The 20,610-nt window shown below is 51.4% G+C and overlaps 1 protein-coding gene and 1 long non-coding RNA gene across 22 annotated transcripts in view; both read right to left on the minus strand.

The window, feature by feature from the left end:
• Nucleotides 1–20,610, minus strand: part of RANBP3 (RAN binding protein 3) — a 54,555-nt gene that overhangs the window by 9,256 nt on the left and 24,689 nt on the right. For 9 of the 21 annotated variants that reach the window (XM_028519378.2, XM_028519376.2, XM_028519375.2 and 6 more), the window contains 7 exons: nt 12,719–12,755; nt 12,539–12,625; nt 10,584–10,655; nt 4,695–4,760; nt 3,680–3,772; nt 2,586–2,704; nt 1,353–1,472 (listed from right to left, as the gene is read on the minus strand). In XM_028519378.2, the coding sequence (XP_028375179.1) occupies nt 1,353–1,472; nt 2,586–2,704; nt 3,680–3,772; nt 4,695–4,760; nt 10,584–10,655; nt 12,539–12,625; nt 12,719–12,755 (594 nt within the window). Of the gene's footprint in view, nt 1–1,352; nt 1,473–2,585; nt 2,705–3,679; nt 3,773–4,694; nt 4,761–10,583; nt 10,656–12,538; nt 12,626–12,718; nt 12,756–17,705; nt 17,826–20,610 lie in introns of all 21 variants that reach the window. The other 12 variants (XM_028519382.2, XM_028519377.2, XM_028519380.2 and 9 more) reach the window with 5 other exon arrangements.
• LOC118501993 lies at nt 13,973–17,698 on the minus strand. The gene is made up of 2 exons (XR_004904664.1): nt 15,169–17,698; nt 13,973–15,004 (listed from the first exon to the last, which is right to left on the minus strand). It is a non-coding gene; the product is annotated as an uncharacterized LOC118501993 (long non-coding RNA).

A 20,610-nucleotide genomic window follows, 5' to 3' on the forward strand; every position in this document is an offset into this window, starting at 1 on the left:
GCTCCTGGGAACCTGAGGGGTGGCAGGATGGACCTGGTCCTGTGAGCAACGGAGCACAGATGCAGTGGAGCTAGGAGACCACGGCCTGGAGTCACCTTCCCGGAGGGGGTGGGATGTGACCAAGCCCTCAGCGACCACGTGAGTCCTGGGCCTCTAGGAGACACATCCAGGCAGCACTTCCCTGCACCTGAGAAGCAGACTCAACCTGAGGTCTGGCCAGGCGCCGCCCCGAGTGCTGGTGGGTATCAAGGCCCTCCCTTCACTTCTGTCCTCCTCCCTGGAGGGAGCAGTCCCCCAAGGGACTCGTTGTTTTGGCTACAGTCAGGTGGTGTCAACACCCATTTCTGTCTCTTGGGGCACCTGTGCTCCTGTTGCACAGTGCTATCACATGGGGATGCAGATGGTGCAACCCGCTGTTTTCTATGTGGCAGCAACTTCTGTTTCCTCATTTCAGGGTGTCTTACCCTCAGCCTCACTGACACTGGGGCTGGGTTGTCCTGGGCACGGTGGGGTGTTGAGCAGCACCCCTGGTTCCCACTCAGTCGGTGCCAGAAGTGCCGACCACAGATGTCCCCAGACATGGCCTCTCAGTCGTCTAAAGGTGAGCTGCTGGAAATGGCACAGCCCATCCCTGTGGCTGTGAAAGGCGCTGCTGCCCACTCTAGTCTTTCTGGGGCACTAGCAGCACATGGGGCGCAGAACTGAGACCCCTGCCACTGCCAGATACCCTTGGCCCCGACTCAGTCCCCACACTGGACCCACCTGCCTGGGGGGCGGCCAGGAGGTGACAGACACGGCTGTTCCCATGGGAGAGAAAACAGTACCTTCTCACCTGCCCTGCTTTAGAAAAAAAGGTGATGGTTCTCCGCCAGGAGTGATTTGATCCCATGGGAACACCCGGCACTATGTGGGGACACATGTGGCAGTCATGACTGGGAGGGTTCACTGGAGGGTGGGGGCCAGGGATGCTGCTCGACAACCCACAGTGCTGTGCAGGGCAGGCCCCCAGCAACTAGGCGCAGTTCAGTCTGACTGCTGCTAGGGCTGACAAAGAAAGCCCCGAAGGAAACAAGCCTCTCTCATGGGCTGCCTCTCTGTGCCCTGCCATCAGGAGCCACTGCTGAGTCCCCCTCGGGGGGTGGGGTGGAGGGGAAGCAGGCAGCCTGGGTGCCTGAGCAGAGGAGTGCAGGCAGGATGCACAACAAGCAGCTACTGGCTGCGCTGTGAGTCACAGGACCTCCCCCCGTGTCTGCCCCATCCTTAAGAAGCAGACTCCTGGTGCTGAACCTGCAGGAGGCGTAAAAAGATGAACGCTTGGGCTCGATAGCTCGCCCAGCCCTCCAAGCGCGTACCTTAACTCTGTCCCTCAAGTTCTGCCCAAACACAAACGCTTGCTGTGCAGCGTGTTCTTTCTTCTCACAGCTGTCCTCCTCGGAGGGATTGCTAGACTCATTTCCCTGGGGCTCCTTCTCCTAGTTAAACAGAACAACGACAACTGAAAAGAAGGGACACACTGCCTCGACGAGTGAGCTGAGCCACCTCACTGCAGCAGTGCCTGTCCTCTGGCGAAGGTCCCTGGGCTGAGGGACATCCAAGGTGGGGCTAGAACCGAAAGGATGAGTGAGGCAGACAGACCCAGGACTGGACAGGGCGAGCTCTCGGCAGCTAGGGACACCGGGAGGGTAGGGCAGCTGGGTCGCTTCTGGGGTCTCCCTCCACCACGGAGCTGGGCACTGACCGCCTGCCCCGAGACCCAGCTACCAACATTTCCAAGAAGCATGTTATAGAAAAAATTTTGAGTTTCAATTCTGCTAACTGGTTTGAAGGTAGGGGGCTCAAGGAGGTTTCAAAATGGAATTGTAGATGATCGTTTTTCACCATCTGAGCCTGAACATCTACAGGGGAGTAGGAGTGGGCGTGGAGGAGGCAGAAGAAAGAGAGCCTTCAGCAGCAACTTATCTACCGAGGTTGCGGGAGTGCGGAGACACGCAGCCACAGGCCGGCTAGCATACGAGGCCTGGTGCGGTGCTGCAGTCTAGGCTCCGAGTCTGTCTCTGCCAGCCTCAAGGGCAGGTGCTTCAACAACACCCGTCTCCCAGCTGCTCTGCAGCACTCCTAGAAAACTGGTGCTTCTGGCCTCTGTAATTTCAGAACCCTGAAGGACTGTTTTTTAAAAAGAAATAATTTCTGAGCCTACTTTGACTGGAAAGGGCACACGTGTATGCATTCCCAGAGTTGCTGGGGTGTGGAAACAAGGAGGGAAGACAGCCCACGTGAAACGGTGCACAGCCCTCGTTAATGAAAGCCACCCTCCCGCATGCTACCTGGGACACGTGGAACGACATGCTAGCCTCGGGCAGTGCAGACTGTGGCAGAGCTCTGCTTATCACCTTTCTCTCAGGACCATGGGGACCCCTCAAACTCCTGGCGTTGTCAGCTGTGGTTCTATACTGACGCCACCGAGCAGACCCAGAAAGCCCGGACACGGAACACTGGCACTGCTCAGAGCAGGAAACGGTCTGCGTGCTCGGCAAGGCCCGAGGAGTCTCCCGGGAGGTGTGCTCGCTGCCTGGGCACAGACGAACCTCAGGGGCTGGCGCCTCGTCAGGCGGACTTCTCCGTGTGGGGATGCTGGGCGACGTCGATGTCGAGGTTCCTGTGCAGTCTGCTGGGATGCTGAGCCCGTTCGTGCTGCTGGTTGGGACTGCAGGGACGAAAGGACAGAGGGAGGCTTGTGGAGTTAGTGCTGCATCGTCTCTTGTGCTTCCTTCTGCCCCTCTTGGGGCCAACAGTATAAAGGGCCTGGCATACCACTGAAAGCAACACATTCTTAGATTAAAATAAAATAAAACCAAAACTAAAGCCACACAGAGGTGGGTTGCTTATTGCTTATTCTACAAAGAACTGTGTGACTTTTCAGTGTATTTAGAAGCAATACTAATGAAGGGTGGTGGGGAGAAAAAGAACAAATACTGGGGAAACAATTATGAGTTTTATAAAACAAGTTTTACAAATAACATCCTCATTCTGTGCATTTTTTTCCTTTAAATAACTGAGATTACATGACATGTACAGGTTTAAATCTGGCTTTGACTGTTGAGCATTATATAAATTTTCCCATGATTAAAAACTCTTCAGAAACACACCATTTCCCTCATGTGGGATGCTGTGTTGCTGCTGCTGAAGCGTTCTTGCATCACAGGGACAGAGCAAGAGGAAGACAAGCAGAGCTCATTCACATGAGGAAAACTAAGGATTAACGGAAAACCACTGCCTGTATGGATGCAAAGGAAACATGCTTTAAAAGTCATGTCTCAAGATTGGCTACTGAAATGAAAATGCACGTGAAAGCCACCCTTTCAGTTTCGGAGACTGCAGGGCTGAGCTCTGCCCGCACACAGTAGGGGTGGACCGGAAGCGGTCGGGGAGTGGAGGCAGTGTTTAGAAGGCTGGTGTGTGCGCAAGGTAACGTCTGTCCCGGCAGGCAGGCTCAGCCTTCTGTCTTTCCTGGGCTCCCCAGGGACAACAAGGGTTGTTTTCCCAGCGCTCTCTTTATTTCTTTATTTCTACGTGCATTTGGCAGATATGAGCAAAGTCACCTGTGTGGCTGTCCCAGGCACGGCTTCTGAAATGCTCTACTCTGCCATGCGAGCCTGGGCACCAGGGCTGCGTTTCTTACCGGCCTGCGAGAGTGCCTTTGGCTGTGGGGCTTGTAGCACTGCCGGGCGAAGCACGCTCCGCTGCTGCTCCTTGGGCTTCTGGCTTGGCAGACCTGGGAACAGAGGATGGTTTGCCTTGGACCTCTCGGGCAGAAACATAATACCTCAGGCTCCCAAGTACTTTCCAAGACAAATTAAACCCAGCAATCCATTTCATGGCCCTTACAGGCTACACTCTGTAGGGAAGCATGTTTTCTAAAACAAAACCCCCCAAAAACAAACAAACAAAAAACCCCACAAGGATATTTTCTTCACAACTGGACATGCAACGTCTGGCTATTGTTATTTTTTTATCTGTGATTAAACAGCATTCCCAGTAACTGATCATGTCTGTGAATTAATGCAGTGAGTACAGTAATGCTTTGGGAAAGCCAAGGGACACCTGTTCTCAAGTGTGGCGCCCAAGGGTCAGGCACAGATATGAGGGGAAAAGAAGTGAAGCCACTGGTGTCACTCCAGTTTAGGATGCTGCTTGGCAGTTACAGAAAGACACCCTTTGCACCTGCTGTTTGAAAATGCCACATTGAGAAAACACCTGTGCCAAACACAACTTGGGCGAGGACCATGAAAGAATGTTTCGGCCTTCCCTGGGCAACACTCACCAGCAGTATGTCACTGGATGGAGGCCACTCTGCTAATCAGCACTAATGCCATGGCATGCCGGGGCTAGAATGCTCTGGAGAGACAGCTTGCACCAACTGAGCTATCACTGGGCAGGGAGCCCAAAGTCCCAGACCAAGCTAAGCCTGTTCCCTTGCCATCTGCACTTCAGGGCAGTGAAGGGCTCACAGGTGGGAGAAGCTCCCTGGTCTGACAGGCTCTTTAAAGTGGATTTCCAGGGCTCAAGTGTCAGGTAACAGCTCAGAGCGCACTGGTGGGGCTGCCTTAGGCAGCTGTGCAAACAGACACTGCACAGAGGCCTGGAAGGGTATGAGAAAGCCATTCCACTCTCCACCAAGGCGGGCGGGCACCTACCTGCGCTGGGTGCCTGGCCATGGATCAGTGTTGGTGGCTTCAACCGGAACCCACTGCTCTTTTCCTCTATAAGCACAAGACAAAAGATAAAAGCAGGCCTGCCTGGGGTGTAGTGGCAAGGCTGAGAGAGTGGGGCAGGAGAGGGCTGTGGTCTGGGCCCCAGTGGCTATGGGCCTGGAGAACCAGGGAAACATTTCCAAATTGAAACAGAAATGCAGAAATCCTGTCCAGTCACCAAGGCTGCAAGGCGGCCAGGGTGAGGTGGCAGGGGGCTGCAGGTAGTATGGTTCGGGGGCCAAGTGCTGACTATGGAAGACCAAGGGGTGCCAGAGGTGCCAGACAGAAGTAAGGGTGACCACTCCACCAAGAAGCTCTTCTGCTGGAGGGTGAGTACAAGGCTGATCAACCTGTAGACCACCTCACCCAGAGGCCTGCCAGGAGGAGCTTGAATGCCATGCTGCACTTGCAGGCCCTGGAGAATGTCACAGGGCCACCAAATAAAGATCTCCAGGGACTCATCTCCCTTTCCCAAAGGATTTGTCAGGGATACCTCTCTAATTAGGAGAGGTCTCTGTACGACCAGCAGATGTCTGGGAAATGAGACAGGTTTTCTGTGGCAAGAGATCAAGGGTGGCAGACAGCAGGCTTGCTCTCTTTCCAGATGTGCCTGCAGAGCTTTGCCTCACTGCCTAATGAGAGCGCCAGAAGGCCCAGGAGAAGGCAGCAGCAGGGCTGTTCGTCCCGGTCACATGTGAGCAGGTGGGTCATCCCCCAGGACTGGATTTCGGACTGACAAACACAGGGGCTCCGAGGACATTCAAAGCCTGGTTTCTGCTCAGCCATGCGTTCACAGATCCCTTAGTCCCTGCACCTTGGTGACTTTGTCCATCTCAGAAGGGGGCGGGGTGGAAGGGACAGTTTAATGCAATCCCTGCTGGAAAGGATCAGCACATAAAAAGCCTTGTGGCCCAAACAGGCCAGGTCTGTGCCTACGGAAGCAAAGGGATGGCAGCATTTGGAGTCACCAGAGGGAGCTTTGCTTTTGTGCTAAGGTACAACCCTTCGGAAATAAATCCTAGTCAGGTTGCAGGGAACAAGATCATTATACAAAAATCAGCTGTGCGTTTCTATACACTGGCAATAATGACCCAAAAATGAAGTCAAGAAAACAATTCCATTTACGGTAGCTCAAAAGGAAATAACATACTTGGGAATAAATTTAACAAAGGAAAACTATAAAACATTGGAGGAAAGTAAAGACTTAAAATAAATGGAAAGATACCTCAAAATACCACACAGTATGCACTGTCATTTGTGTGAAACGTCCAGAACAGACAAACCCAGAGAGAGACAGCAGGTTCGTGGTGTCAGGCGCTGGGGGAGGTGGAATGGGGAGTGACCACTAAGAGATATGGGGTTTCTTTTGGGGTTGATTAAAATGTTCTAAAATTAAGCCCTGGCTGGCATAGCTCAGTGGATTGAGCGCGGGCTGGGAACCAAAGTGTCCCAGGTTCGATTCTCAGCCAGGGTACATTCCTGGGTTGCAGGCCATAACCCCCAGCAACCGCACATTGATGTTTCTCTCTCTCTCTCCACCCCCTCTAAAAAATAAATAAATAAAAAATCTTAAAAAAAAAGAAAAAATTAAAAAAAAAAAGTTCTAAAATTAATTACGGCGAGAGTTGCACCACTCTGCGAACATACTAAAAACCAACCAACTGTGCACTAAAATGACAACATAAATGCTTTGTCAGACCAGACTTTCAGGTAGGAAACAAAATTAAACCAGAATTCCAGATGAAACAGAAGGGCCCTCTTCCTGCTGTCTACACGGTGGTGAGCCAAACGGCTCTCCTCGGGCGAAAAATGGGATTATGGGAACTGTCACTGCTACTTAGTAAAAAGGGTAGAGGCTCTGGCCAGGTAGCTCAGTCGGTTAGAGCATCATCCCAATACATGAAGGTTGCAGGTTTAATCCCTGGTCAGCGCACATACAAGAATCAACCAATGAAGGCATCAATAAGTGGAACAATGAGTCGTTCTCATTCTCTCTCCCTCTCTCTCTCAACAAATAAATAATTTTAAAACATTTTAAAAAATTAAAACAAAACCAAAAACACAAAACAAGTGGAGCCTGCAGGCTTCTAAGGGCCTGTGTGTGCGTGCTGATGTCTCTCCCATAAGGGTCTAGGTCGCAAACACCATGCTCGGGAGAACCAGACAAAACAGGACACGGGAAGACGTGCTGCCAGGTGTTCCTTTTTAGAAGGAAAATATCGAGTTACATTTCCAAAGCTTAGAGCAGGGGCGTCAAACTCATTTTCACCGGGGGCACGCCAGCCTTGTAGTTGCCTTCAAAGGACTGACTATAATTTCAACTCCTTAACAGTTAAGGAATCGTTACATTTACACAATCCTAAAATTATTTCGGCCCTTTGAAGGCAACCATGAGGCTGATGAGGCCCCTCGTGAAAATGAGCTTGACACCCCTGGCTTAGAGTTATTCAGAAGATGACTGGATATTTAAAAGTTAAAACAACTGAGATAAAATAACAGATAACAAATTCGCAACTGAGATCATTTTTTAAAGCCCTGAGAGCTGGCCCTGCAATGCTCTCACTGTGGCCACAGGTGGACGCCTGCCACGGTGCTCTGTGCGAAGCCAATGCTGACAGCCACCGAGCCTGGGGCTGACCTGGGCTGACCAGTGTGGGCAGTGGGCCCAGACACCACTGCCACTGGACACCTGTGAACTGTGGGCCTGGTGCCTGGCCCACCCTGAAGGTGCAGAGGAAATCTATGCTGTGTGCTGCAGGGAACCGACAGGCAGGCGGACAAGGTGTGCCACAATTCTGCTGGCAACTGGGACCTGCTGCAGAAGGGGCCCAACGCAGCAGGGAGGTGTGCCTGCAGGGCAGTCAAACCCTGAGGACCCTGTCACAGGCCTCAGAAACCCACTTTCCCTGCAACACGGTCAGGGTGTAACAAAACAGCACTGCTTGGAGACCAGAGCGCACCCCCCGACCCCACGCCAGGGTCACAGGGGTGCACAGGTGGCTGCGCTGGTGTCCTTGAGAGCACATGCGTGCCCTTCTGTGAGCTTGCTAGGGAAGAGGTCTCTCCTTCTGGGCTGGCCTTTTCCCTCTTCCATATCATGTCTCAAGCCAGCAGCTCCTTTGAGGGAGCTTCCTGCACTGCTCAGGGAGATGCGGAGTGGTTTCTTAGGGAGCGATGCTCACCCCCCAGGGAACTTACGATCGAATGGAAAAACATATCAGACTTTAACCCGATGTACACCAGAGGTTGAAAAGGAGCCCAGAGAAAGCAGCAGCCTGATGGTGGCTGGGGCCTGTGTATGGGCGGTGCCGGTGCAGGGTGAGGAGAGCGCTTGGCCATGCATGGGGAATGGAGTAATGAGTAAATGCACTGAGGACAGAGGGAGGCAGGTTTTGTACAGTTGGAAGAGAGGTAGAAATACGAAGAGGGGAGGCTACGACAAACCCTGTGGTGCTGAACTGTAAGTACCTACACGAACGTGGAGTTACCCACATCTGCAGATAGGCAGCTACAGAAACATAGGTAAATATAAGCATATGTATGCACACAGGTGCATGTCCCTAGCTGTGAGCGTGTGTTCCTAGCTCTGGGCGCTGAGCGTCCTGGGAGCAGTGACAGCCCACTGGCGGTGAGCACATGGGGCATCCAGATCTTGGTTCCTCGAGGTCATGCTCCACCAAGAAGAGCCAAAACCCCTTTGAGAAAAGGGGAAAGATGATGAGCCTGGAACCCTGTGTGATGACAAGCAGTACAGAAAGCGCTTAATATGATGGGGACCTACCCAGGGGGCCCAGGAACCTGACTTTGATGGGGCCACTGGCTAAATCTGGAATGATGAAAATAAGCTGATCAAACTAAAATCTGAATGTTAAAATAAATACTAATAACAACAGATTATAACCCACAGATTAAAATAGAAACCAGTAAATCCATGTGATATAAATGATTAAGTGAAGTTGGGAAAAGAAAGCTGTTCTTTACAGTAGAATGCCAATTAATAAATGCTGGGGTACAATGAGGCAGACAATGTCCACCTGGCCAACATCAGAGGAGTAAGCAGTTCAAGAACGCAAATGTCAATGGATGCAAACACAGGAGGACCAAGAGAGAGAAGACTTTGTCTCCTCATATCTCAAAATCTCTGTCCAGAAAATAGGGATCACAAAGGGGGAAGACACAGGGCAGACCCTGCCCTGATCAGGTGATCACAGGGAGCCCCAGCAGCACCAGCGCGGGGCACACCTGTGAGAGCATGGTGCACTTCTGTGGTTCTCCAGCCCCAGACACAAAACCTGGGTGGCAGTGCCAGGAAACACCGGACACTTCTCTCTGGGGGAGAAGTCCCCCAGTGGAAGGACTTCTCCAATATAATTGGCCTGTAATCTTCAAGGTCACAAAAGTCAAGGAAAGAATGAGGAACTATTCCAGATGGATACAGAGACATGGGACATGGGACTGGAATCCGATGCCTTGTCTCTGCAGAAGGCATGGAGCCTCTATGTAAAGGGCTAGCGAGTGCTTTGTAAAAAAATTCTCTTAAGTTTTAGGGTTTTTCCAAATTAAAGCTAAAAAGTAAAAGGCAGGCAAAGATATGAGGTTCACTTCGCAGAGCTGACAAGGAAGTCTAATAGGACAGGCTCACTGCATCGGGCTCCAGGGACCACAGCTATGTCAGAGCCTCTGAAGGTGGGCTCGGCTGCTCCCTTTCTCAGGCTTGCCCTGCTCCCTGTGCTGCTGGATAAAGGCTTTGGGGGCAGAGACAGGGGAGCGAGGATGTCACTCACAGACCTCAGGGGTGATCGTGAGATTCATACAGAACTCCACGGCATAAAGGGATCAAGACATGTGTCTTCAGCAACTGGTCCCTGGGCCAAAACAGGCTCACAAAGGCTAACACTGCCCCCGCAGCTCAGAACACAGCTTGCTAGGCAAGTGCCCCAGGTACAACCAGAGACTTAAAAAACTGAGCTCCTCTCCAGGACCGGGAAGGGGGTCAACTCCGAACAGTTTGCTTTTAGTCAGAACAAATTCAACGGTTTGAAATGCTGCCATCAAATCAATCCTCAAAGTTATAAAAACTTGCCTCTTCCCTTGACATCGCTCTCATGCCAGAATGTGAGTTATCTTGCAATGCTTTTGAAGTCGGGAATGAATTTATATAAGGCAGGTTGGGTTACAGAATTTGGGTGGTTAAATTTGCTCATTAAATCTTTTATGAGGAGAAACTTGCAGGAATTACTGGAGTTGGTTCTGCTGCAAAAGACCAAATAAGGCAGGCTCCATGTTCTTCAGAAGGGAGCAAGCTTTGTTCTGTCAAGTTTTAAAGCCATGAATAAATATATGCATTTATCTGAACACATCTAAGCAACGTTAATTAATGTGAGAATTTATTTAATACACAGAAAGGGACCTGGGCAATTGCATTTCACATTAGTTAGCTCTGGGATGGTAGTGAGGGGGAAACAGGCAGGCTAATTCTGCAAGTCTGTGTATTTCTAACTTGCCTTTTTAAAATGATATAAATGTGTTACTCTTGTAAAATTTTGAAAATCTAGTAATACACCTCTTTATTCTTTTTCCAAAAAGGACATAAAAAAACCCTTGCAACCAGGCCTTACTTACAGTAACAGAAATAAAGGCTCATGAAGCCTTTCACACTGGATTCCAAATGTACCAGCTGAAGAGTTGAGAAAACATTTAGGCACTGAAAAAGAACCCTGATTTCAATCTGCCCAGTCTTGTTAAGATATTATTTTACAATATCGACTGCTTTTCATCCCAGGAAAACCCCCAGTGACTGCCTGTGAAAAGCAAAGGGATGCAAGGGCTCACCTGGTTCTGAGTCAGAATTGCCTGCAGATGGCTCGCAGAAGGTTGATGGCATAAAAACATTGTTTTTTGATACTGTCAGCAAGGAGGTGCGGGCAGGGAAGGGAACAAGAGGAAAAACAGAGTGAGTTGGTGGGGCAGACATGCCCCAGGTCATCTCTCCAACCTGAGGGGTTGGTCTCCAAGCCCCACTGTGGTGCGGGAGGTGGGGATCAGAATTATGAATAAGGCCTTTACACGCTCCAGACTCTCGACAGCAAGAAGAGGAAGTCTCCAGCCTAATGGCCCGTGTCGATGTCTAGCAGTTGACTCTGGCCTATTCCAGCCACCTCCTTTGTCCTCATTCCCCTGGCTTTTCCTTGGCACCCGGACCCCTGTGGGAGCAGCCAGGAGGGGAGTGGAGCACACCAGATGTTCCAAGTCTTACCTGGGACCAAGCCTTAGTCCCCGCTCCTTGTCACTGGTGAAGGCTCAGAAGTTGGCTGCACCCTCCCACCCCCAAAAAACCCACGTTTAGGATTTTACTGGCACCGCTCATCTTTCCACTTCCCCTGAGGACCGGGAGCTGGTTATCCCCTAAAGTCTAGGACCTAGACCAACGCACTGGAGAGGAAAAACGTTTGGTGGTCCTTTGCCCTGTCAGCCTAGGGCCACAGCACAAATCACCTTGTCTCTTCCCCGCTGCACCTTCCTGATAAGAAAGTACGGTTCAGCAGTAGACAGCAAACAGAAGGAACACAGTCATAGCCAGGAGGTGGCAGCTTTTTCATTCCGCAGAAATACCTATGCAACACGTGGGCAGAGGCCCCTCGAAAAGGATGTCCACAGCAGCCTAGGCTGCAAACTGTCTGGATAGTTCCTTACTGCTTCATTGGCAACTGACAGTGCACCCATTCAGGGGGCATCTTATGCAGTGGTGAAGAAGGACGTGGTAACGTCCAAAAAAAGCATTAAGGGAAATAGGTAGGACAGCAAGTTTGTCATAGAGACAACCTCGAGAGGATGCTCACTTTCTGCACTATTCCTGTAAAGTGAGTAACTTTTTGCATTACTTTTGTAAGCACAGACATTCCAAGAGTGCCTTTTCCCCCCTTAAGGTGTCATCCTTAGGGTTTCATAGTTGTAAATGTTTTATATGAACTTCCCGAGGACGAAGTTCCACTTGGATAACTAGAAATCCTCTCCCACTACACAAATATCTCTAATCACGGCTATGGAAAACACTGGACAATGCCAGAATGAACCAAGTTCCAATGAGATGGGGAGGCCTGCGGGGGCACTTACCAGCCAATCTGCAGGGGTGTCCCAGGCTCAAGGAGCCCCCACTAAGTAGCCCCAGCATCCCTCTCTACTCTGGAACCTGCTGCTATCCTGTACCAGACTTCATATAAGTCTTGGCTGGTCTACTAGCCTTGTGTGCATGCTCAGACCACGCCGGGTCCAGACGCTTGGCCTTCCCTTCAAAGCCCCAAGCCCTCTCCTCTGGGAGCTCCAGGCATTCCACCACCAAAGTGTGGACCACTCAGCTCACTGTGTAGTGTGTGTATGTGTTTGGGCTTCTCAACTAGACCACCAAGCTCTAGGCACACAGCAGATGGGTCAGGCGAACCCCCCACATCTTTGCAGTCTTTGGAAAGTGGACTTGTGATTAATGGTCAGAGGCCCCAACAGGGCTCGGACAGTCCCTTTCCCATTTCAGAGGGATGGTTTTTCTTGGTGCATCTTCCTTTTTCAGTCCAGTAGGTCACACCTCTCCATAAGTGTCACCAATCCCAGACTGTGGCACCTGGTGCCACAACTCAGGCAAGCTCTAACCTTATTGTGACAGCAACCAAGTCTCAGGTTGGTTCTAACTGGGTCTGGACAGGAGACAGACGACAAGTGGGAAATGATGGAAGGGAACAGGGGGCTTCTAAACATGATGCTGTCACTGCTCCATAAAGGTCTGTAGCTGTTACCTGACTGTGAAGGTGGGAACTGGGTTAAAGAGGACGTCCTTTCTCGCTTGACAGGAGGGCAGTAATTTCCATCCTCTCGGTCAGAATCTACAGGAAATAATGAGAGAAGGAGGAGGAGAAAATCAGGCTGCTTCCACTTTTACAACCAAAGATGGTGAAACGTTTTAGAGGTTTCCTCACCTTCTCCACCTTCAGGGCTGGAGCCGCCAGCTGGCCTCTGAAACGAGAGCACATGTCAGGGTGGAAGAGAGGGCCAAGCTGCCCTCTCACCCAACAGCTTGCGAGCTCTGAAACAAACGGGTCCTGAGGGCTGACTGCCTGAGCTCAGCCACCCATGTCACAGACGAACTACCAAACTCACGCTCAGAACTCCCCCGTGAACCTTCTGCATCTGGCCATCCAGGCCACGAGCCAAGGAACCCTCTCAAGGACTGAGAGCACCCTTATAGCACGAGGGTCAGTTCCTCTGTTTCTCCACAGGTTACGGCTGACTAGTGTGTCGCCCCCAAATTCAAGTGCAGTGAAACTATCTGGCCAAAACTCATTTTGCCACAAGCTGGAAAGTGACCTGTCCTCTACTCTGAAGGGCAGCTAATTGTAAAATGGTTGCCTAACACCAGATTGTGGCAGTTTCCATTCCTTGCCTTGGCACATTCTGTGGCAAGGAACCTTGTTTCAAGGTAGACTGGTGTTTCCTGAGCAAGCCAGAACTTCGGTGCCGAAGACGAGAGGCTGCTGCAAAGCGCTCGGAACAGAACACGTCAGCAGACTGTAAAACCCTCAGACACACGCTGACAGAAGGCGGCTGAAGGACCTCCCCCTGACCACCTTACTTTTAGAATGGGAACAACTAGCAATTAAGGGGCCTGAAATGAGTTCCCTCCCTATCCAGGACAACACACGATCCCTTCCACTCACGTCCCTTCTCAGCGACTTGCACTTTTGAGAACTGAGCCACCTGAAGCCAGTGCGGAGGGGTGGACATGACTCCTCATGGGCCGCTTATAAGCCAGCAGAGGAGCCAGTTTTCTTAGTTTCAGCAAAGCCCCTGAGGCTCAAGTTTAGCTAAATGTTGACCGCCTGCCTGGAGGAGCCGCGAGGGACCACATGGGCCAGTGCCTGGGGAAGTGCTTTGCACGCCATCGAGCAAGTGTGGAGGCAGTAACCGCACTAAGCCAGACTGTGGGAGAAGGAGCTGGGCTCCTGCTGGGGAGCCGACGTCCTCTGGTTTCCTCCTGAAGGCGGAACCTCAGACTCTGTGCTAGTGAAGCGCCTCCTTAAGCCTGGGCAACACACTTTTCTCATAAAGGGCCAGGAGGTACTTCCCACTGTGAGCCACATGTTGTGTGTGGACCGACCAATGTCCTAATGGACAGTGAAAGCCGGGACAGTAAGGAAACGATCCCAACTCTCCTGTGTGAGCCAACGCCTCAGATTTGGGTCAGAAAAACCAGCCTGGGCTTCTTGATCCAAGTTTGTGCCCTGAGAGCTCCTGGAAGTGTCTGTGAAAGGAAGAGGATAACACTGTCCTCAGGTGTGTCTCAGGGGATTGGAGGCTCAGAGACCGTGCATCCAAGTGCTTGGGGAAACGGAAACCGTTGTAACAACACGGGCTCAACAGTCCTTGGGGCAGCTGTAAATATACCACTGGGCCCAAATGGAGCATGAGAGTGGGGCGTGAGGCTGCTCAACCCCCCTCTCAAAGGCCGGTAGGTCTAGTCATTTCTTCCCAGCTCTTCCAATGCCTAAATGGGAAACCTTGGGCAAACAATTTCACTTAGAAAACAAGGTGCCAGAACCTTCCCAACAGGAAAATGGCAGGGAGTGAACGGGATAAGCAGGCGATGCCAGCTCAGCCAGCACCTGACCTTGGTGTAACTGTTCACAGCTCACACCTGGTGGTGGCTGCACTCTCCCAGCAAACTCACATCTGCTGGACATTACACCCTTGGGCAGGGCTGGAGAGCTCAGACAGGAGTGAACAGGAGAGTTGGGATGTGGAGTCATGTCCCAGGGACAGCCAGGAGGTAAGGGCCAGGTTTGGGGAACCTTGGATGGGGGTTAAGGGGAGGGTCCTGAGCCTAGGACTTAGTGTGGCAGCCTGAGAGATGCACCCCCACAGAGCTGATATTGCAGAAGCCAGGGTCCGGGGTGACACATGATAATGAAGAGCTGTGTTATCACCAGGATTCCTTCAGATCATCCCCCTCCTCAGGTGACATCACTGAGATGCAGGCTCCTATTCCTTCACAGCAGGCCTGGCCTACCCCATCTCCACCCCTATTCTCAAGTCCTGTGGCTCTGCAAGTCCTGTGGGACCTGCCACTTCCTGGATTGACTTTTGGGACCTGGAAATGTCAACCTCTCTGGCCTCTGCGGACACTGCCCCCTCAACCACTGGTGTCCTTTCCCCACTCAGGTCTCTCTGAACTTCCCACATGGGGACAGACCCCTTGGTCCTCCAGCCTCACTGTTCCCTCCTTTTTTTTAAAAAAGATTTTATTTATTTCTTTTTTTTAGAGAGGGAAGGGAGGGAGAAAGAGAGAGAGAGAAACATCAATGTGCAGTTGCTGGGGGCCATGGCCTGCAACCCAGTTATGTGGCCTGACTGGGAATCGAACCTGCGACACTTCACTGCTCCCTCTTACTCCGACCGAGCGATCTGTGTCAGGGTGCCCACCAGACTCGGAGTTCCAGGCGGGGCTGGCCTGGGATTTGCTCAGGGAGAGACTGGGAGAAGCATGAGGGTCTGTGTTCCTGAGTTATGCACCGGGCAATGGCTCGCGTCCTGGCTGGTGGCCCTGAAAGTTGTCAGGCCCAAGTTTCCTTGGATGTTGTGGAGGGTATTCCTCTAGCACCTCAATCTCAAGAAGCCTGCACACTTAACTTTCCTTTGCCTGCTGGGCATCTAGGTTATTTTCCATGCTGTGAATCTTCCAGGGCTCCTTCTGCTGTGAATTTCTAATTTCATTCCACTGTAGATGGAGAAGACTGCATGATTTCAATTCTTTTAGATTTACTGAGATTGGTTTTGTGGCCCAGCAAGTAGTCTACCCTGGCGAATGTTCCTTGAGCCTGTGAGGGGAACGTGCATGCTGCTGGTTCTGTGCTGTTCGAGTCCTCGATGTCCTCATCCATCAGCCTGGGTGTTCTACTGTAACTGAAAGTACGGTACTGAGGTCTCCAATTGTTATGATTGCATTGTCTACTTCTCCCTTCAGTCCTCCAGTTTTTGCTTCCTATATTTTGGGGCTCTTTTAATGACACCCAAGTTTCTTTCTTTTTAAAAAATGTCTTTATTTATTTGAGAGGGGAAGGGAAGGAGAAAGAGAGGGAGAAATACATCAATGTGTGATTGCCCATCACGCGCCCTCTACTGGGGACCTGGCCCGCAACCCAGACATGCGCCCTGACTAGGAATTGAACCCGTGACCCTCTGGTTTGCAGGCTGGCACTCAATCCACTGAACCACATCAGCCAGGGCAGACACCTGAATTTCTTACCTCTGCCAATGACACCCCAAAACCTCAGGCATCTGGCTCTCCTTTTGAATTTGAATGGTTCTAGGAGCCTCTCCCCAGACCAGAAGCTGGGGCCTCTGGAGCTTTAGCCCCATCTCTCAGGGTCCAGGACTGCGGACCAGGACCCTTGGTCTGTCCCGCACTGACCCTCCTTACCATCATACTCCAGCCTCTCTGTCTTCTTCCTGTTTTCTGAGCATGTCAGCACTGTTTCTGGATCAATGTTCCTTTGCCTTGTGCTACTCCCAAAGCCTGGAATGCTTTTCCTGCAGGTCCACCCACTGAGACCTCCTGGAGGCCTTTGCTGACCACCTCCAGGGTGAATGCTCATGACTATTTCACTGCCCAGAAGGTACAGGCAGCTCCTCTCCTCCCCACGCTCCAGCATCTCCTGGGCCTCTACCCTGTTTTGTGTATCACAGTTGGAAATGATCTAATGAGTCCATCTGTTGTGTCTCCAGCTATGATGAGGCCCTACCCTGTCTGTTATGCTCACAGCTCATACACATAGCATCCAGGACACAGTGCACAAAAAACTCATTGTACAAAAGGAGCCCATGTCCTCCACTATAGCCCCTTAGGTAACTTGGAGAAGAAAAGGTGCCTGGCCAGACACGATTCACACACTCCTAGTCCTCTGACTCTAGGAGAGCCTCAAATCCACGCCCCAAGTCTCTTGAAGAACCATCCCGTGGGCATGCGGTGGGCTTCTTGGGTCTGGAAAAGCTGGGAGGCAAAGGCCTGGGAAGGACAACACAGGAAAACTCCCTGAGAGGAGAACCTTACAAAAACTGCTGGACCCTCCTGTGGGGTCTGAAACAGCTGAGATGCAATGAGGAAACTGATGCTGGGAACTCTTCTCAAAAGAAACTAGTGCAAGGAAACAAGCAGACAGAATGCAGTCATTTCTAAATGCCTTTGGATATGCTGACTCTTCCAGAAATCTTCCACAGCTGTCCATGTGAGGAGCAACCTGCTGCTACGCCCTGCTAGAGAAGGGATGAACTTGCTGTCTGGCAGGAAAAGATTTAGGGTGCAGCAACCGCCCTTCAAGCCATACCCCCTGCACTCCACATGAGGCCAATGCCAGCTCTACCGAGACTTCTCTTGGATGTCAGCTTGGTGGGCAGGCCCTCTTCTGTGTTAAGAGCAATCTAGGGGCAACCCCTCACCCCAACCAAGGGAGTGGCTACTCAGGGGTCAGTAGAGAGCAATGCCCAAACCTCCAACTCCTTGGCTCTAGAAGTCTGCAGCCCCAAATTCAGGAACCACCACCATGGACTCTCACGTGAGGAGGGGTCTAAGAGTGTGCTTCTTGGGGAGAAGTGAGAACAGACATAGGCTGTGGAAGCTCCATTTCCTAGTCTACCTCTCCCCACAGTAGAGTCCACCTCTTCGAGATGACACCTAGGGGGCACTGGAGTCAGCACCGATTTGGGACTCAATGACTAAAATATACCCAAGTGACACTGACTTGAGGCTAAAGAGAAAGTAAAGCAAGACAAACCCTTCAGCTGATTTCTCCGGCACCGGGACATGAGAATGAACACGGCAGGCGCACAAAGGTGGAAGAGCCCTCTGAGAAGGCAGAGGGCTGTGGGCTGGCAAGCGGGCCAGCCTGCAGAAGACTCGAAGGGGCTGCTCACCATGCGCTTCAGGGCGGCAGGGCCGGGCCAGCTGGCGGGGATAGGCAGGGGCAGTCCTCTCCCCTCGGAAGCCACTGGGTCCTCCAAGGAAGCAGCTCATTCTGGGAGGTGGACAAGTCCCTGTCGCCAAGTACAAAATCAGGGGTAACGTCTAACCCAGGATGGGAACGCAGGCATGGGACACTTCTGTTTTTTGTATAAAGGATGAAATGGTAAAGACTACAATCATTACATTTATTAGTCACCCTCCTCCAAAAACCATGGCTCTTGTGAGGCTGGTTGGTGTGGCCTGAGGGAGACGAAGGCGCCAGTCCGGGGAAAGGGACGGAGCAGGAAGCTGTCTCAGGGGCTGACGCAGACACAGGCACACAGGGCAGTGCAGGCAGAAGGGCGCTGTCTTCCAAGACCAAGTCAGAAAACACTGGATACCACTTGGCCTGCTTCGGCCTCGGTGACGCTGGTCTGACCAGTTAGGAAGCCTGGCTGGCTAGGGCAGTGGTTCCCAACCCCTGGGCCTCGGGCCTGTATGGGAACCAGGCTGAGGGAAGCTTGCCTGAGCTCCGCCCCCTATTCCCACCCCCTCCTGGTTGAGAAGTGGGGTGGGGTGGGGGAAACTGGCCCCTGATGTCAAAAAGGTTTGGGACCACTGGGCTATGGGATGAAAATCAGTTAAGAGCAGGGCCGGCTGATTGTGTACTTCACACTAACTATGGGCCAATTTGATGCTGTGTATTCTGTGACTGAGGCAACCAGCTCAGAAATTCTTACCAAAAAGGCACACTGAAAAAAGAAAAACAGAAGTGGTCTCCAAAGACATGAAGGGCGGGGATGGAACAAAAGTCAAACCCTGTGCAGGAGCTGGAAGATGAGGGAAGCTATCCAGCCACGGAACTTGTTCCAGAATCCATCTAAGCTTTCTGGTGGGTCTCATAAACATAGTTCAGGCTCATCAGCGCCTTGGCTTGGAGCTTCGGTCCAGCAGACTTCAGCCAGGCTTGGAGTAAGCATGAAGCTGCTCGTTTCCTCCGGGTCAGAGAACTGAATCTGAATGTGGTTTGGTCTTTTTCAAACTGCCTGGTGAGAGCCAGGAAGTCTGATACATAGACTTTTCTTTGGTACTGAGTCTTCCATGGCTAGAGTGCAGATGAGATTGAAAGACGATCAGGGACCTCTTTAACAATTCAGCAAGCCACTATTCACCACAAAGGGCTTGTGCTTTATAGTCCCCCGAGGGACAGCGGCACAGAGAAGAGACAGAACATGATGGATGAGACCTGCTGAGTAACATGTGGGCGACTTCCTGAACTGTGATTCGATATAGAACAAGATCCAAATTTGTTCTGATGCAAAAGCAATGAGTTAATCAAGGGAAAATCTCAGCCTGAGAAGCTGGGATTGGGTTCCTCTGCCTTGATTTATATTCTCACTGACCTGTGAACTCACGTGTACTTTGCTTGAACTTGCCCAGTCAGTGGGGAAAGCCAGTTGATGGGAGCCACTAGCAACCTGCCAGGGTTTTCCCTGCAGAGCGCCCCACGGAGCAAGCCCTCGGTGAGCCCTCAAACTGTCCCCAAATGATGTGATGGTGGCAGCGCTGCTGGTACTTCAAACGGAATTGAAGATTCCTATAATTACAAATGCTGAAACAATGCATGTGTGTATGTCAGATGCATGGCTTCTGACACTGTACTGCTCTGTTCATAAACCGCTCCAAGGCCTGGCTACCTCCCACGGTAACGTCACAATCCATCCTGAGGTTCCCTGCCAGAACACTTGACCTTGCATTTGCCAGTCTGGGGACCATTTGAATTTCTCAGAAGTAGAGTCTCCAACCCCAAGTCCACAAGAACGGAGGAGAGTTCCTCAGATATGAATATTTGGGCTGGCCATAGGTAAGACCCCCCCAGGACACTTCCTGCATGGGCCTCTTAGGAGGCAGGGACCCACCAGTCTTACCACGGGGGCCCTAGAAGTAAGCGGACCCAAGAGAGCCTGCGTGCCTTTGGAAGAGCAGATGGCATGAAACAACCTCTGGGATCTCACCATCTGCTAATCTCAGCTGAAAACTGTCAACCTTTCCAGCTGATGTCTCTATAAGTTGTGCCTTTCAGACTAGGCGGCAGCAGAAGGCTTCAGAGCCTCTTGGGCAGATCCACGTGAAGGTCATCTGCTCTCAGGACACTGAGAACATGATGTCCTGTGTGTGTGAGGGCTGAAGACGCAATAACTAATAATGCTCAACTCAGAAGGAGGTTCCAGGAGCTACTCTGCCCCGAACCAAAAAAGCGATCACCCAATTATTGCTCTGTCGGCTCTCGTGTGAGGGCTTGGAGGCCAGGACGCTCTGGCCTAAGTGCCTCCTGGCTGGAATCTTTACTGAGCTTCTGAGTACAATACCCCAAACCCACTTCTATGCCAGGAATGACTGTTTCTCCGCTGCTGGTAAAAACGGTCACTTCTTTATCCATCACACACTGATTTCTCCAAAGTGTTAAAAGGTGACCCCAGTCTCACCTTGGCTGACACATGGCTTCTTCCTGCATAGCCTAGGGTTTGGTGCTTGTAACTGAAATTCAATGGTTTCCTTAAGGACACAGGGTGCTGGTAATGTGAGGCCGGGACTGCTACAGGCCTAGGCTTGTGACACCCTGGAACGCTGCCTGGCGTTCTCTGTGGCCGAGTGGGGTCCTCTCTTTTCTTGTTAAAAGTCATTTTTCCCTGTCACGGCATTGGGGGACTTGGTCATGAGGTACCTATGGAGTTTCAATCCTGAATGTACGATGTTTACCTTTCCCAATTTATCAGACTCCAAACACTCAAGACATTTCTCGTTCTTGAGAGTTCATAATCTTCTCCACCTATAATCTTCAGAAGCCTTCTTAATACAAAGACAAAGGGCCCAGGG

Source organism: Phyllostomus discolor, chromosome 8 (assembly GCF_004126475.2).
Source record: "Phyllostomus discolor isolate MPI-MPIP mPhyDis1 chromosome 8, mPhyDis1.pri.v3, whole genome shotgun sequence".
Taxonomy (NCBI): domain Eukaryota; kingdom Metazoa; phylum Chordata; class Mammalia; order Chiroptera; family Phyllostomidae; genus Phyllostomus; species Phyllostomus discolor.